Consider the following 18,074-nt stretch of genomic DNA (forward strand, 5'->3'; position numbering starts at 1 on the left):
CTGCAGTCCAGCCCCTGGCACCGGTGGGCAGAGGCTCAGTAAACATTCGTTAGAATGGAGGGAGGAGGGGAGAAAAGGAGGGAGGATGGGCTAAGGCCTGAGCTCCTTCAGTATCCTCCCTCCTAGGACTAGAACGAGGATGGGTCCTCGGGGAAGAGAGAATGGAGGACAGAGAGGAATGCGATGAAGAGAGACCTTGGAAAGGAACCCGGGGCCCAGGGACTCCTCAAGGGGCAGCCAGACCAGGCCGCAAACTCAGCTCGAGAATGTTTCCCTGGTTGGGGTTGTCAGATTTAGCAAAAAAAAAAAAAAAAAAAAAAAAACCTACAAGATGCTCAGTTAAATTTGAATTTCAGATAAACAGTGAATAACTTTTTAGTATAAGTAAATCATGTGCAGTATTTGTGATATACTTATATTTAAAAAATATTTTGCTGTTTATCTGAAATTCAAGTTTACAGCGTAGCCTGTATTTTATCTGGCGGCCCCATCCCGGATCCGCACTTCATGCTGAGTGGAATGGGAGATTCTGCCGAGCAGTGGCCTGCTTTTTTTATTTGGAACATTTTGTTTTTACTCCTGAACGAGGAAGTACAATCTCCTTATTGATCTAACGGAAGGAGGATGTCCGTGGAAACAGCAGCTTGTTAGAGGATCTGGGCTCCCGAAGGCGGATAAACACCACAGGGAGGGCAAGATAAATGCCTTGTCCTGCCCTCCGAGTGGCTTTCAGAACCTGCTTGTGCCCCTGGACTTTCCTTCCTGGCCCCGAGGTGCGCTTGAGTTGGTGCTCTTGAAGAGGCAGGAAGAGAACCGCTCAGCCTGGGACGAAAAGATTTATGGGAATGTGGGCTTATTCCGGTGCTTCACTCATTCCTTCAGTCTCACCAGGCAGCTGGTGGCAGGAACTCAGGGACGAATGGCACTGGGAGCTGTGATGGCTGCCCTCCAGAGATGGGGAGATGGATTCAGACCCCACGACCAACAAGGCGATCCAATCTGTCTTCCTGGTTGGACGGGAACAGGGCATTTCTTTCCCTGTCTTCTCTCTCTCCTTCCTTCCACATTCTTTCTCTTTCCCCTCTCCTCCCTTTCCTTCTCTCAGCTTCTCAGCCCTTTGTCACCTTAAATCTAATTACCTTGTAACCAACTATGTAGTACCATAAAAAGTGGATTACTGGTGCCCTGGGGCCTGGGAGCGTGTATCGCTTTCTTTGTCTCTCCAAGCCCACCCCACTCTCCCTGCCTCGAGAACTAGGCAGCACCCTCCAACTCAGCCCGGAGTCCCTTTGCATGCCCCTTTCTGATTGGCTGACACAGACCCACTGCAGCCCCTAGGCCTCCACCCTGCTGCCCCTCCTCCCCTTCCTGTTGGAGCCCCACTAGGTCCAGCGTCCTGGGAGCCTCAAACCTCTGCCCTGTGGCCTTGTCTGCTCAATTATTCCTTGATGAAGTGTCAATGGGTGATCCCTTGGGCTTAAAAAGACCTAGATTCAAGGCTGGATTTTGCCACTGACAAGCTGTGTGATCTTGAATGAGTCCCTTTGCCTCTCTGAGACTCAATTCCCATCTCCTGTGGAGGTCTTTGTGAAAATATCCTGCAGTGGTTAACATAGACTCCTAAACCAGACTGCGGGAGCCCAAATCCGTCCTTTCCCACTTGCCAGCAGAGTGCCCTAAGTAAGTTTCCCGTTTACTTCCCTTTCTCATTTGGTTGGAGTGAATCTGAAATAAGTAAGTATGTGTAAAACACCTACAACAGCGCTTTGCATACAAGTGCCTAATAAATGTCAGCTATTTTTAATGGATATTAAAGTGTTCTGTCCAAATGCTGCTAAAATTACTATTATTTTCCCTTTGAGTATTCAGGCACAGGCCGGGAAAAATCAGTTGAGTACAGCTCTGGCTCAGGGGCCGGAGGTTCGTTATGAAGAGAGCCCATAGGAACGAAGCCTTAACCTCTCTGAGCCTCAGCGTCCTCGTCTGGAAAGTGGCAGTAACAACCTCACCTCTGCCTACTTCACGGGGAAGCTCGAGTGCCCAGCCAATGCAAGAAGCACTTAGAAAAATATTTGTTGAATGAATGAGTGCATGAAGTACCTGAGGTGGCAGTGGCAAGTTACAGGGATCTGCCCGGAGCACCTAACTGCTGACTTGCTGCGCATGAGACGCGATGCAATGGAGTCCACCCGGGCAGTGGACGAGTGCTGAGTCCAGTGGACAGGCTAGGGGGTGTGCTGGTCAGCGCTTCACCTTTCGATGACGGGTACTCTGATTCTCGCTTGGCGAGAATGCAAATGTATTGGGACGGCCTCTTTGGAAAATCGTATAGTGCTAGCTGGCACAGCTTTAAAAGAGCACCCAAATTGACTTAGTAGTTCCATTTATAGGAAATCATCTCCCAGATATCCTGGCTCAAGTGTGCCAAGATTTATATACATAGTGTGTTCATCGCAACTCTTTGCAATAGTGAAAAACTGAGAACAACTTAAATGTTCCTCAGTAGGGGAATAGATAAATTGCATTACATGTCTATTATGGACTGTGCAGCTATTAAAAATAATATTTTTAAAAAGAGGGAGATCTATTTTTATTAACATGGAGAGGTCTCAAGACATATGGTTAAGTAAACAAATAGAAAAACTCAAGTTGACACAGCTCTGCATTTAATAAAATAAATTTGTGGAAAAAACCACATCTATGTATCTGAATAGGAAATATCTGGAAGGCTACATAATTTATCTCTGAAGAAAAGCAATAACTTTAAATTAAAATTTTAACTTCACAAAAGAAAGAGATCCCATTTAAAGTTTTGAGACCCTATTTGCAGTCTGGTCAGTGACAATGTGCGATGCAAGGAAACCCTATTCACGTTTTTGAGCCGAAACTTCCTCCTGTGTAAACTAACAATGAGAATACCTACCTCCTTGTGCCGTGACGAGGTGAGATGAACGAATAGAGCCCTGCTCTATTCTTTAGAGCATGAAAAACCCTGCTCAGGACAGGGATAGATCATTACAGCAATCAGGGAAGGCTCCCCGAAGGAGGAGGCAGGAGCCTAGACCTTGAAAGATTTGCAAAGCCTGGATTTAGTTTCATTCCTCTATGTCTTTTCCTAACATTCTACAGGTATTTATTTGTCAATGGTCTGGTACAAAACCGGAAGTGGGTTTTTTAACCACTCACGTTCTGCCAAGAGAGGCCAGACAGAAGTCTGGCGCGTGCGCAGTGAGAGCATCGTTGGCTGAGCTCCGCCCACGTACTACAACTCCCGGCAGACATTGCGCACGGTTTGGGCGCGTCGCGGAATGCTTACGTATCTCAGTAGCGCGGGGAATTTCGAGTGGCGGTGGAGCGCGGGAGGCCAGTGGATGGCGGACTCTCCAGCTTCTTCAGGAGAGACCATGGACTCCCTGGCGGAGCCTCGGTGGCCTCCAGGCCTGGCAGTCATGAAGGTGAGAGCCTCGGGGAGGTTGGGGGCGCCCAGGTGTCCACGGGAAGCCTGCCCCGCCTTGAGGCGGAGAAAGGGCGAGGCGCGAGCTGGGCCTGGGTACCCGGCTCTTCTCTGCCGCTTGCCGACTGCCTGGCTCTGGGCTTCAGTTTCCTCCCCTGAGAAGTAACGGGGGCAGGCCTCGGTCCCGTATGGTGTGTTGAAGTTGGCCGTCATGTGGAGTCGGGTATTCTGCGGTTCAGCAGCAGCCATAACAGCGACCTCGAGAAAAACAGTTACTCTGAACACTGAAAACGACATGACAGCTAATCCTCCCTGAAGGCTTAATGTGTGCCGAGCGTTCTGTAAACTCTCGCGGTACGTTAGTTGAGAATTTCTCCTAGTGACACCGGACGTGATTTCGGGTGGACCCTGCATCAGATAACGTTTATTTAATCCCCTAGCTATGCAGGTGGTCTCCTTTACATTCTCTTTGATTTCTTCTAATTACCCTCCTGAAGCCTAGCGCTGGTTGGTCCTGACTCCTCCCTGATGTGGCCTAACTCCTAACAGTTGTGCATCGCTCTCTCTCAAAGAGATCAGGACTCAGAGTCAGCGCTAGCCTTTTATTTCACCGAATTATTTCACTTAACACTTATTTTTGTGGCTACTTCGTTTTTAGCAAGTCATACCAGTTTCCATTTACGTTAGTGCTGAGCCCTGGGTTCCTGCTGGGTTTGGTCAAGAGCAAATACACTTGGCTGCGTTAACTAGGACTCCGTTGCTTGGTCTTTCTCCTTGCTGTGTGATATTTCTGTTTGTGGCTGTGGGGAAGATCACTTTCTCCTTTTGTTCCTCAGTTTCTGTAAACTTGGGAATTGTATCTGTCCCACTGACTCATAAGGCTGATTTTGAGGATTAAGTAAGGGACGTGGGAGAGGTTAAAGTAAGTATTAGGCCTTGTTTTTCCTGCTGTCAGCACTGTCATCTACAGTGCTTGAGGACTTGAGATATCCCCGTGGTGAAAAGCTGATGTTGTGGAAGGACTTAAGAAAACTGTAGTTTTGAAGTTGTGGTGAGCTTGGCCCCAAGCTGCAGTGGAGAAGAGCAGAGATTTGAGTGCCAGTGGTTGTGGGTTAAATCTTGTCTCTGCCTCTTGTTTAACTGTGTGATGGTGAGTTAATTACCTAACCTCTGAGCCTGAATTTCCTCAGCTATAAACTGGAGACAAAAATAAAACAGTTTATAGGGTTGGTTAAATGAATTGATGTGTGTGGATAGGGATCCTGTTTGTCTTTTTTCACTGTGCTTAACAGAGCGCCTGGCACATAGTGGATGCTCAGAAATTATTTGGTAATTGACTGAAGGTATCTGGAAGGGAGTAAGCCTTCAGTTATATATCTTTATTATTATTATTAGCACTTAACATGTTTAACGTTGAGTATTTCTCCCTTTTTATTTGTTGTTGTGAAGACTGAATTGGATAAAGGAAGTGAAGGCTTTGTAACTTGTAAAGCTACCTGCTTTGTAGATGTGAGCATATTTTATGGATTTATAGATTCCACAGTGTTCTATAGAGGCAGGTTCCAGGTCTTCTCTGGCTTTGCTGTCTCACCACAGTGCTTAATAGGGTTCAGCACCAGAGGGGGTTCAGTGATGAAGCTGATTAAGCCCATGTTAGAATCGTGGAATCTTAAGGTTGGAAAGCCAGCACTCTCCAGTATTTTAATCCCTTTTATAACATATCTGCCAATTTCTCATCTAGTTTTTGCTTGAACTCCTCCAGGGACAAACACTAGCTGCTCCCAGAAGTAGCTCTGTTTGAAGTTCTTTTTTATATTCAGTAGAAATCTGACTCCCAAATCCATAGTTCCTGACCTAGGATCCATGGAAAGACTTTGGTATCTGGAGTTATTTATAAAATTTTTGTCTATGTGGTATGTTTTTCTGAGAAGAGAGTCTATAGTTTTCATCCATTTTTCAAAGGGATCTGTGACCCAAAAAACTTAAGAGCCTTTGCTGTAATTATTTAGTCTTTTCACCCATTACCCACTTCCTCCTTCCACTTTCTCTCTCTCAGTTAGAGAAATCCTGGGGCATCTGCTTGACCACTCTCTATTCAGCCTTTTTTTTTTAGTTGAGGCACATGTGGTGTGCATTTTACTGTCTTGAAATGGCATGACTGGAAGTTTATCCAGGAATGTTGTAGCTCATTGGATGCAGTGTCACCTTGCACAGGTCTCGGTGAGCAGATCTGTCCGAGCCACTGCTCCTCCAGAAGAGGAGGGTTAGAGAAGAGAGAACAGTAGACCCGATGCCAGGGCTCTGGCCTCCTGGCCTGCCTCTGCTTTCAATGGATCTTCAATACAGTCCAGCTTTTTGTGTCACTGGTAGCTTACCATCCAAAATAATGGTAGATTTTGGCGTTTTAATGTTTATTTCTCTGGTTTTATTGTAACCAAAATTTCTGTTTTTGACAAATTATAAATGCAGTATGTGTATAGAGTAGCAAAAAATTAAAATTCAGAGTAAGATGACGGGGAAAATGAAAATTACCCATCCTCCTCCCATCCAGAGATAACCTCTGTTTAACGTTTTCTCTTATTTTCCTTCAGTTTTTCTTGCTCATGCACACACATATCTGCAGGGTGTTTATGCATTTAGAATTTGGGCTCACCCCTCTTGGGTTTGATCCAACCACTTATAAACTACAGGGCTTGTCTGCACAACTGGGATACAGATGCTATGGACTTGCTAAGATTGTTATGGAGATTCAACAACATAGTTCTATTATTATATATTATTGTAGCTTTTTCTCTCATTTTTTTAAGTTTCCATTAAAGCACAAAAACATTTTCCCATGGCATTAATTATTCTTTGAAAGCATGTCTTTTTTTGTTTTTAATGGCTATGTAATATTTCATTATATGGACTATTGGTGACATTAGTCTTTTTTTGTTTGTATTCTTAAAATTTAGATAATATACTCACATGGTTCAAAAACTACATGAAATGAAAAGTAAAAGTCTCCCTCCCACCTTGTCCCTCATCTGTCCAGTTTCCTGACCCCTGTAACCATTATTTATTACTTTCTTGAGTGTCTTTTCAGAATTTCTTTATATATACAGGATAAAAATAGAATACATTCTTATTCTCCCTCCCTTTTTAACAAAAGGTAGCATACCATGTGTACTGTCTGTACCCTACTTCCTTTTTTCACTTATCTTGGTAGTCTTTCCATATCAGTACACAAGAGAGCTCCCTCTTTTTTTTTTTTCTCTTAAATATCTGCTCAGGATTCTATTGAATGGAGTAACATTTTATTTGAAATGGTTTTGAAAGTTTTAGGCTGCGAGGACAGATCCTTTCCTGTTTGGGTTGCATTCCAGGTTGACATCTGTCTGACTTTCCAGGTGGTCTACTTCTTCACCTCCCTCTGCAGACACTGGCTCTGCTCTTCCCACGGCTTCCTCATTGGGCTGCACCGTGTAGTAATGTGTAGTACTGTGCAGAAAGCACTGGACTGACTGCTGGTAGGGAGAAGGGAGGTTTAGTCCTGGCTTGACTCGTGCCCAGTGTGTGTGTCAGCTTTGGATACATGTTTATTCATTTGTCAAATAAGGGTTTTACCTAGGTAATTTCTAATGTTTGGCTTTGGTGTTCTCTGATTTGGTCCTTAACGTCTGTGCTGAATGGCTACTGGTACCTTCCACCCAACAGTGGCTGTGGGCCAGGGAGTAGGGTCTGAAGAGGAGGCTGGGAGTCAGAGCTGGAAACACATGGGAAGTGGAGCAGGAAGAGAGCAGACCTTTTGTGAAAGGTTGACTGTATGAACAGGAATCTGTACAGTGTCGGCTTTGTCTGTCGAGAGCATTTGGGGTAACCTGAGATTTGAATGTGTAAGTCACATGGGGGTGGTTTTTCTCTGTTTGTCAAGATCCCCAGCAGTTTACGTGGAGTTAGCTTTTGAGTTTGTCTAGTTGACAAAGACGTATTACTAAATTACTTTTTAGGGTATGGAGAAGGAGTTCTGTGGCATACGTTCCAACCTTGGTGTCTTTCTGATAGGTATATATGCATTTTTGCGTTTCAGACAATAGATGATTTGCTGCGGTGTGGAATTTGCTTTGAATATTTCAACATTGCAATGATGATTCCTCAGTGTTCACATAACTGTAAGTATGTGTTGTGTCTGTGAGATAATAAAAATGTGTTTTTTATGTAAGGTAGTGTTAATTTAATACCAAAGATAAATATACATATTTATATCTCACATTTAGCCCCTCTGTCTTAAAGTTTTCAGAAGATCTTTTCTACCACCTTCCTCTTGAATATTGAAGTTTTTTTGTTCTTCTTGGAAGATTAGCCCTGAGCTAACATCTGGCACCAGTCCTCCTTTTTTTGCTGAGGAAGAGTGGCCCTGAGCTAACATCAGTGCCTATCTTCCTCTACTTTGTGCGTGGGATGCCTGCCACAGCATGGCTTGACAAGTGGTGCATAGGTCCCCACCTGGGATCTGAACCGGCAAACCCTGGGCTGCTGGAGCGCAATGTGCGAACTTAACTGCTGTGCCACCAGGCTGGCCCCTTGAATATCGAAGTTCTTTATAAGAATCCTATATTTTCTATCACCTCCCTCCTGGATATTTTTATGCCTTTTGTAACATTTATGGCCATAAAGGTTTTGGTCATGATATATGGTTCTTTATTTGCTAAGCACTTTTAGATGTTAAATTTGAGAATTTTTGTTATTAATAGGATAACAGATAGGTAGTTCAACTAAGTAGTCCTTGGTATAGAATTTCAAAGTTTAAAAATCCCAGTGGGAGAATTCTACCAGTGAAGAGTGTTATAGACAGTTTATCACTTAATTTGCTGTGTAATGCTGGGAAGGCTCATATATGGCAGTATGTGTGTAGTTCTCTTTGAGTCTATTATGTATTACTATAGCTTGAGGTATTTAGCACTTAGGGGTGACCTTGTCATTTTTCAGGAGCTGGACATCCAGTTTATGGATAATCTAGGCTCATGATTTTTCTTGTTCTCTATTTTCAAGTTGATTTGTCTTGGAAAGTTAGAAAAAAAACCAGAGGCTGGCCCAGTGGTGCATAGCAGTTAAGTGCACATGTTTCGCTTCTCGGCGGTCTGGGATTCGCCGGTTTGGATCCCGGGTGCAGACATGGCACTGCTTGGCAAAAGCCGTGCTGTGGTAGGTGTCCCACATATAAGGTAGAGGAAGATGGGCATGGATGTTGGCTCGGGGCCAGTCTTCCTCAGCAAAAAGAGGAGGATTAGCAGTAGTTAGCTCAGGGCTAATCTTCCTCAAAAAAAAAAAAAACAAAAAACCCAACAAGTTATGAGCCAGCCCTGATGGCCTAGTGGTTAAAATTCAGTGTATTCTGCATTGGTGGCCTAGGTTTGGTTCCCAGGTACAGAGCCACACCACTCACTCGTCTGTCAGTAGCCATGCTGCGGTGGCAGCTCACATAGAAGAACTAGAAGGACTTAGAATTAGAATATACACCTATGTACTGGGGCTTTGGGGAGAAGGGGAAAAAAAAAAGAGAGGACAATGAGCAACATTAGCTTTCCCAGCCAAAAAAAGACAGATACATGCAAAAACATATGTAAAAAAAAGTTAGATTTAAAAAATTATTTTAGTGGATAGTAATAGCTCTCTATAGACAAGATGTAATGAGAGGCTGGCGGTCGTAGCAACACGGGCGTTAGAAATATATTCAGGCTTCACCTTCACCCCTCACTTACTAGGCGGGTTAGTTTGCAAATGCCCAACATTTCTTCAAAAGTAAAAATCTGGTAAGTAATTTCTGCCTTAGAAAATGACTGTGAGAATTAATGTGCAGCCCCCAGTGCCTGGCACATTATAGGCTCTTAATAAATGTTAGTTTCCTTTTAGACAGGTTCACATTAGTAACCAAGGTCAGTTGTGGGGATTGTTTCTAAATGTGTATTAAACGCATCTTTTTTGGTATAATTTACATATAGTAAAATGCATCCATTTTAAGTGCAAAGTCAAGTGCACAAGTGTCAATGAGTTATGACAAATGTATGTACCATGTAACCACTACAATTAAGATATTGAGCATTTCTAGCACTTGATAGAGTTTTCCCCATCTCAGTCAGTATGGCCTCAGGGAATCCTGTGTGGATTTGTTTCTGGATTCTTTGTCTGTTCCACTGATCTGTATGTCTATCCTTGTGCTAATACCACACTGTCTTAATTACTGTAGCTTTGAGTAAGTCTTGAAGTTAGGCATTGTAAGTTTTCCATCTTTGTTTTTCTTTATCAAAATTATTTTGATTCTTTTAGGATCTTTGCATTTTATGTGCATTTCCATATAAATTTTGGAATCTGATTGTCAGTGTCTGCAAAAAAGCCTGTGAAGGTGTTCATTGGGATTGCACTGAATCTAGAGATCAGTCTTGGGAGAATTGACATCTTAACAGTGTTGAGCCTTCAATATAGGAACGTGGTATATCCCTCCACTCTAGCTTTTCTTTAATTTCTCACCACAATGTTGTTTACAGTTTTCTGTGCACAGATCTTGCACATAGAAATACATTTTTTTGTGTTGACCTTTTGTGATCTTGCTAAATTGACTTTTAAATATCAGCATCTTTTTTTGTTCCTTAGGAATTCTTACATACACAGTCATGTCATCTGTGAGTAAAGACATTTTCCTTATTCCTTTCTAATCTGTATGCCTTGTATTTCTTCTTTGTGTACACAGGCTGGTACCTCTAGTGCAGTGTTAAACAGAAGTAGTGTGGTGGACGTACTTTTCTTACTCCCAATTTTATAGGGAAAGCATTCAGTCTTTTAAGTAGATTCTTTGCTATAAGTTTTATCATATTCTTAATGCATTTTCATAAATTTATGAGGTTGAGGCAGTTCCTCTATGCTCTTAATTAGCTGAGAAATTTTTTTTAAATCACGAATGGGTGTTACTTTTGTCAAGTTTGTTTTCTGCATCTATGGAGATGCTCATATGATTTACTTTATTTTATAATATGATTAATTACATTGATTGATTTTTGAATATTAGAACAGCTTTGAATTCCTTTCAAGAAACTTATTGATTTAATCTAAGCTGTTGAGTTTATTGGCGTAGTGTTTTTTTTTTAATACTATTTCCTATTGTGCTTTTCACGTCTGGAGGATCTGTAGTGATGTCCCCCTTTATTTATGTACTGGAAATGTGTATTTTCTCTTTTTCCCTTGATTGATCTAGCTAGAAGCTTATTAATTTTATTGCTCTTTTCAAAGAACCAGCTTTTGGGTCATTGTTTTCTATATTTTATCTTCTTGTGTTTCATTGATTTAGACTCTTTTATCTTTATTGTTTCTTTCCTTCCCTTTACTTATTTGAGTTTAATTTGCTCTTATATTTCCAGCTTCTTAAAATAGAAGCTGAGATCTTTGACATTAGACCTTTCTTCTTTTCTGATATAAGCTTTTAAAGCTATAAATTTCCCCCTTAGCCTTGCTTTGGCTGCATCCCACAAATTTTGATAAGTGTGTTTTCATTTTTATTTAGTTTAAATATATTCCAATGTCTTTTCTGATTTCTTCTTTGACCTATGAGTTATTTGGAAATCCGCCGTTTAATTGCCAAATATTTGAGAATATTCCTGATATCTTCCTGTTACTAATGTCTAATTTAATCATGTTCTGGTCAGAGAACTTAATTTGTTTGATTTCAGTTCTTTAAAATCTCCAAAACTTGTCTTATGGCCCGGCATAGGTCTTTTGTGGTTAACGCTTTGTGTATACTTGCAAGGAATACCTATTCTGCTGTAGTTGGGTGAGATGTTCTATAAACGTCAATTAGGTCAAGTTGGTTGATAGTGCTATTTAGGTCTTCTGTGTCTGTATTGATTCTCTATTATTTTGTCTATATGAAGAGAGGAATGTTGAAATCTCCAACTATAATTGTGAATTTGTCTATTTTTCCTTTTACTTTTCTAGGTTTTTGCTTTATGTATTTTGAAACAGTTTTATTAGGTGCATACACACTTACAGATATTTTATCTACTTGATGAATTGACTGTTCCATTATCATGAAATGTCTCTCTTTATCCCTGGTCATATTCCTTCTTCTGAAGTCTTTTTTCTGGTATTAGTGTAGCCACTCCCACTTCTTTAAGATTAATGTTTGTATGGTTTATCTTTTTCTTTTTCCATCCTTTTAATTCTTTTTATTTATTTATTTATTTCGGATGTACATCATAATATATTTCAAATTCTGTGTAGATTACATCATGTTCACCACCCAAAAACTAGTTATATTCCATCCCCTCACATGTGAGCCTAATCATCCCTTTTGCCCTCCCCCCTCCCCTCTTTCCCTGTGGTAACCACCAATCCAATCTCCAGTGCTATGTGTTTGTTTGTCGTCGTTTTTATCTTCTTCTTATGAATGAGATCATATGGTATTTGACTTTCTCCCTCTGACTTATTTCGCTCAGTATAGTACCCTCAAGGTCCATCCATTTTGTCACAAATGGCCAGATTTCATCATTTCTTATGGCTGAGCAGTAGTCCATCGTGTATATATACCATATCTTTTTTATCCATTCGTCCCTTGATGGGCACCTAGGTTGTGTATAATGCTGCAGTGAACATAGGGGTGCAAGTATCTTTATGCCTTTGCATTTTCAAGTTCTTTGGATAAATACCCAGCAGTGGGATAGCTGGATCATATGGTAGATCTATTCTTAATTTTCTGAGGATACTCCATACTGCTTTCCATAGTGGCTGCACCAGTTTGCACTCCCACCAGCAGTGAACAAGGGTTTCCTTCTCTCCACATCCTCCCCAAAATTTGTTGTTTCCTGTCTTGTTAATTATAGCCATTCTGACCGGAGTGAGGTCATTGTAGTTTTGATTTGCATTTCCCTGATAGCTAATGATGTTGAGCATCTTTTCATATGCCTGATGGCCATCCGTATATCTTCTTCGGAGAAATCTCTGTTCAGATCCTTTGCCCATTTTTTAATTGGATTGTTGGTTTTTTTGTTGTTGAGCTGTATGAGTTCTTTGTATATTTTGGATATTAACCCGTTATCTGATATATTGTTTGCAAATATGTTCTCCCAATTGTTAGGTTGTCTTTTCAGTTTTTTGATGGTTTGCTTTGCTGTGCAGAAGATTTTTAGTTTGATGTAGTCCCATTTGTTCATTTTTTTCTTTTGTTTCCCTTGGCTGGTCAGACATGGGACTTGAAAATATGCTGCTTAGACCAATGTCAAAGAGTGTACTGCCTGTGTTTTCTTCTAGAAGTTTCATGGTTTCGGGTCCTACATTCAAGTCTTTAATCCATTTTGAGTTGATTTTTGTGCATGGTGTAAGGAAAGGGTCTACTTTCATTCTTTTGCGTGTGGCTGTCCAGTTTTCCCAGCACCGTTTATTGAAGAGACTCTCCTTTCTCTGTCGTATGCTCTTCGCTCCCTTGTCGAATATTAGCTGTCCATAAACCATCCTTTTACTTCTGACCTACCTGTGTCTTGATATTTAAATTGAGCTTTTTTAGACAGCATATATTTGAGTCTTGCCCTCTAATTCATTCTGGCAATATCTATTTTTACTTGGAATATTTAGACCTATTTAATATAGTAGCTGTTAGGTGTGTGTGGCTATTAAAGTGAATTTAAGTTAAATAAAATTAAAACTTTAGTTTCTCAGCTGCATTAGCCACATTTCAAGTGCTGAATAGCCACATGTGACTAGTGGCTACTGTATTGGACAGTGCAGATATAGAACATTTCCATCATTGCAGAAAGTTAATTATTGATAAAGCTGGATTTAGATGTACTACCTTGCTTTTTGTTTTTGTTTGTCCATCTATTCTTTTCTCTCTTCCTGCCTTTTAAAAAAATAATTGAACAGGGGCTGACCCCGTGGCCGAGTGGTTAAGTTCGCGCGCTCCGCTGCAAGCGGCCCAGTGTTTCATTGGTTTGAATCCTGGGCGTGGACATGGCACTGCTCATCAAGCCACGCTGAGGCAGCGTCCCACATGCCACAACTAGAAGGACCCACAATGAAGAATATACAACTATGTACTGGGGGGCTTTGGGGAGAAAAAGGAAAAAATAAAATCTTTAAAAAAAAAAATAATAATTGAACATTTTTTAAAGTATTAAATCTTTTTCACGATGAACTTGTTAGTTTCATCATTTTAGTGGTTTAAAATATGCATCTTAAGTTATTGCACTCTCCCTTCAAACAAAATTATGCCACCTGAAGAGTGTAAAACGGTTACAGTTGTGGGGGCCGGCCCGGTGGCGCAGCAGTTAAGTTTGCACGTTCCACTTCTCAGCAGCCCAGGGTTCGCCAGTTCGGATCCTGGGTGCGAACATGGCACCACTTGGCAAAAAGCCATGTTGTGGTAGGCGTCCCATGTATAAAGTAGAAGAAGATGGGCATGGGTGTTAGTTCAGGGTCAGTCTTCCTCAGCAAAAAGAGGAGGATTGGGAGTGGTTAGCTCAGGGCTAATCTTCCTCAACAAAAAAAAAAGAATTAAAACTGTTACAGTTGTGTACTTCTGTTACCCCTTCCTGTCATCCTGTTGTTGTCTTTCACATGTGCATATATTATAGACACCACAATACATTGTTATTATATTTATGTTAGAACAGTCCCTTATCTTTTTCTTTTTTAAAGGTATGGTTTTTGATGAGGAAGATTGGCCCTGAGCTAACATCTGTTGCCAATCTTCCTCTTTTTGTTTTTTCTCCCCAAAGCCCCAGTACCTAGTTGTATATCCTGGCGGTAAGTCCTTCTAGCTCTTCTGTGTGATGCTGCCACAGCATTGCTTGGTGAGTGGTATGTAGGACTGCACCCAGGATCTGAACCCTAGGCCACCGAAGCAGTGTCTGTGAACTTAACCACTACGCCACTGGGCTGGCCCCAGTCCATTATCTCTTAAACAAATTAAGAAATGAATAAAATGTCTTTTATATTTACTCACATATTTATCATTTCTGATACTCTTCTTTGTATATATCAGAGTTTCCTTCTGGTATCATTTTTATTCTCTCTGCTACGTTTCTTATAGTACAGATAGCTGCTAAAGAATTCTCTCAGCTTTTGTTTGTCTGACAAAGTTATTTCATTGCTTTTTGAAGGATGATTTCAATGGATACAGATAGAATTCAAGGTTAACATTTTTTTTTTCATTTCAGAATGTCATTCTACTGTTTTCTGACTTTATTGGTTTCAGACGAAACCAGATGTGGTTCTCTTGTTTATAGCTTTCTGTATATAATGTGCCTTTTTTCCTCTGGCTGCTTTTCAGATTTTCTCTTTATCACTGGTTTTTAGAAATTTGTAATGTCCTTTATTGTGGTTTACTTTATGGTTGTCCTGCTTGGGGTCCATTGAGTTTCTTCAATCTGTGAGTTTATATTTGGAAAAATTTTAGCCCTTTTATCTTTGAATATTTTTCTGTTCACACCCACACCTTCATGCCCCACCCCAATTCTAATTATACTTTCTTAGAGCTTAATTACACTTAATTCAACTGCTTGATATTTACCTACAGACATTGAGTATCTATTCTTTTTTCTTTTTCACCTCCTCCTCTTTCTGTGCTTAATTTTGGATAATTTCTATTGCTGTGACTTCAAGTGTATTGATCTTTTATTCTCCAGTGTCTCATCAGGTGTTAGTCTCATCCAGTGAAGTTTTCATTTCAGTTATTGTATTGATTGTCTCTAGAAATTTCTTTCTTTTTTTGGTGAGGAAGATTGGTCCTGAGCTAACATCTGTTCCCAATCTCCCTCTTTTTGCTGAGGAAGACTGGCCCTGAACTAACACCCATGCCCATCTTCTTCTACTTTATACATGGGACGCCTACCACAGCATGGCTTTTTGCCAAGTGGTGCCATGTTCGCACCCAGGATCCGAACTGGCGAACCCTGGGCTGTCAAAGCAGAGTGCATAGACGTAACCACTATGCCACTAGGCCAGCCCCTAGAAATTTCACGTTTTACGTATCTTCCATTTCTTTCCTCATTAGGTTTATGTGTAGGTGTGTGTATTTTAATCCTTGAATATATTGAACTTATTTCTGGTAGCTGGTTTACCTCTCTATCTGCTAATCCATTGTCTTTGTCATTTCTAAGTCTGTATCTATTGATTGATTCTTTTTTTCCCCTTCCTGACTCTAGACCACATTTTCTTGTTTCTTTGTGTGTCTGATGATTTTTGATTGGATGCTTGCCATTGTAGTGTTTACATTTTTGAGAGTCTAGATTTGTTATGTACTTTATTGGAGTATTGGGCTTTGTTATTGGCAGGCAGTTAAATTACTTGCCTATCAGATTTGATCCTGTCGAGTTTTGTTTTTAAGCTTTGTTAGGGTGGGTGTAGAATAGCTTTTTTTTTGAGGAAGATTAGCCCTGAGCTAACATCTACTGCCAATCCTCCTTTTTTTTGCTGAGGAAGACTGGCCCTGAGCTAACATCCATGCCCATCTTCCTCTACTTTATATGTGGGATGCCTACCACAGCATGGCTTGCCAAGTAGTCCCATGTCCGCACCTGGGATCTCAACCGGTGAACCCCGGGCCATCGAATCGGAACCTGTGCACTTAACCGCTGTACCACCCAGCCGGCCCCTACAATAGCCTTTTTTTATAGGGCATTTTTTTGGGAGGAGTGGTAAAAAACACATAACATGAAATCTACCATATTAACAAACTGTTAAGTGTACAATACAGTATTGTTAACTATATGTGCATTGTTGTATAGCAGATCTTTAAAACTTTTTGATCTTGCATCACTGAAATTCTATACCCGTTGCACAGCAACTCTGCATTCCCCCCAACTCCCAGCCTTAGCAACAACTGTTCTACTTTCTGCTTTTGTGAGTTTGACCAGATACCTCATGTAAGTAGAATCATGCAGTATTTGTCCTTCTGCTTTAGGCTTGTTTCACTTAGCTTACTGTCCTCAAGGTTCATCCATGTTGTAGCCTATGACAGGATTTCTTTCTTTGTTAAGGCTGAATAATATTTCATTGTATGTATGTATCACATTTTTCTTATCCATTCATCTGTTGTTGAACACTTGGGTTGCACCCACCTTTTGCTATTGTGAATAATGCTGCTGTGAAGACAGGAGTGCAAATCTCTCTTTGAGATCCTGTTTTCAATTCTTTTGGATAAATACCCAGAAGTGGTATTGTTGGATCATATGATAATTCTATTTTTAATTTTGTTTGTTTGTTTGTTTGTTTTTTTGTTTTTTTTTGGAGGAAGATTAGCCCTCAGCTAACTACTGCCAGTCCTCCTCTTTTTGCTGAGGAAGCCTGGCTCTGAGCTAACATCTGTGCCCATCTTCCTCTAGTTTATACGTGGGACGCCTACCACAGCATGGCTGCCAAGCAGTGCCATGTCCGCACCCGGGATCCGAACCAGCGAACCCCGGGCTGCCGAGAAGCGGAACATGCGAACTTAACCGCTGCGCCACCGGGCCGGCCCCGATAATTCTATTTTTAATTTTTTGAGGAGCCTTTTTACTGTTTTCCATAGTGGCTACACTGTTTTACATTCCCATCAACGGTGCACAAGTGTTATAATTTCTCCACATTTTCACCAACACTTGTCATTTTCTGGTTTTTATTTTGATAATGGCTATCCTAACAGGTGTGGGGTGATATCTCATGTGGTTTTGGTTTGCATTTCCTGCAGGATTAGTGCTGTTGAGCATCTTTTGATATACCTGTTGGTCATTTGTATGTCTTTGGAGAAATGAGTCCTTTGCCCATTTTAAATCAGGTTATTTTTTTTTTTCACTATTGAGTTAACAGACATTCCTTATATATTTTGGATGTTAACTTTTTATCAGATATATGGTTTGCACATATTTTGTCTATTTTGTAGGTTGTTTTTTATTCTGTTCATTGTTTACTGTGCAGAAGCTTTTTAGTTTGATGAAATCACACGTGTACTTTTGCTTTTGTTGCCTTGGCTTTTGGTGTCACATCCAGGAAATCATTCCCAAGATGAATGTTATGAGGCTTTTCCCCTTGGTTTTGTTCTGGGAGCTTTATAGTTTTAAGTTTTCATTCTTTTTCATGTGGAAATCCAGTTTTCCCAGCATCTTTTGTTGAAGAGCCTGTCCTTTCTCCATTGTGTCCTCTTGGCACCCTTGTCAAAGAGCATTTGATTTTATATGTGTGGGTTTATTTCTGGGCTCTCTGTTTTGTTCCATTGGTCTGTATTTCTTTATGCAGTACCACACTGTTTTGATTACTGTAGCTTTGTAACAAGTTCTGAAGTCTGGAAATGTGAGGTGTCAGCTTCATTTGCCTTTCAGATTGTTTTGGCTGTTTGAGGTCCTTTGTGGTTCCATATGAATTTTAGGATTGATATTTCTATTTCTGCAAGAAATGCCATTGGGATTTTGATAGGGATTGCATTGACTCAATAGGTTGCTTGTCATTTTCTATCATTTTAACAATATTAAGTTGTCCAGTGGATGAACATGGACTGTCTTTCATTTATTAGTGTCTCCTTTGATTTCTTTCAGCAGTGTTGTAGTTTTCAGTGTACTCATCTTTTGCCTCCTTGGTTAAGTTTATTCCTAGTATTTAATTCTTTTTGATGCTATTGTAAACG

At 40.8% G+C, this 18,074-nt stretch overlaps 1 protein-coding gene across 12 annotated transcripts in view; it reads left to right on the forward strand.

The window, feature by feature from the left end:
- The first annotated feature begins 3,294 nt into the window (after positions 1–3,294).
- RAD18 (RAD18 E3 ubiquitin protein ligase) overlaps positions 3,295–18,074 on the forward strand; it is a 161,013-nt gene continuing 146,233 nt past the window's right edge. For 5 of the 12 annotated variants that reach the window (XM_023620038.2, XM_005600404.4, XM_001495792.5 and 2 more), the window contains exons 1-2: positions 3,295–3,455; positions 7,524–7,605. In XM_023620038.2, coding sequence (XP_023475806.2) covers positions 3,309–3,455; positions 7,524–7,605 — 229 coding nt within the window. In that variant the 5' untranslated portion in view covers positions 3,295–3,308. The remainder of the gene's footprint in view (positions 3,456–7,523; positions 7,606–18,074) is intronic. The other 7 variants (XM_070238544.1, XM_070238546.1, XM_023620039.2 and 4 more) reach the window with 5 other exon arrangements.

The sequence above is a fragment of the Equus caballus genome, chromosome 16 (genome assembly GCF_041296265.1).
Source record: "Equus caballus isolate H_3958 breed thoroughbred chromosome 16, TB-T2T, whole genome shotgun sequence".
NCBI lineage: Eukaryota > Metazoa > Chordata > Mammalia > Perissodactyla > Equidae > Equus > Equus caballus.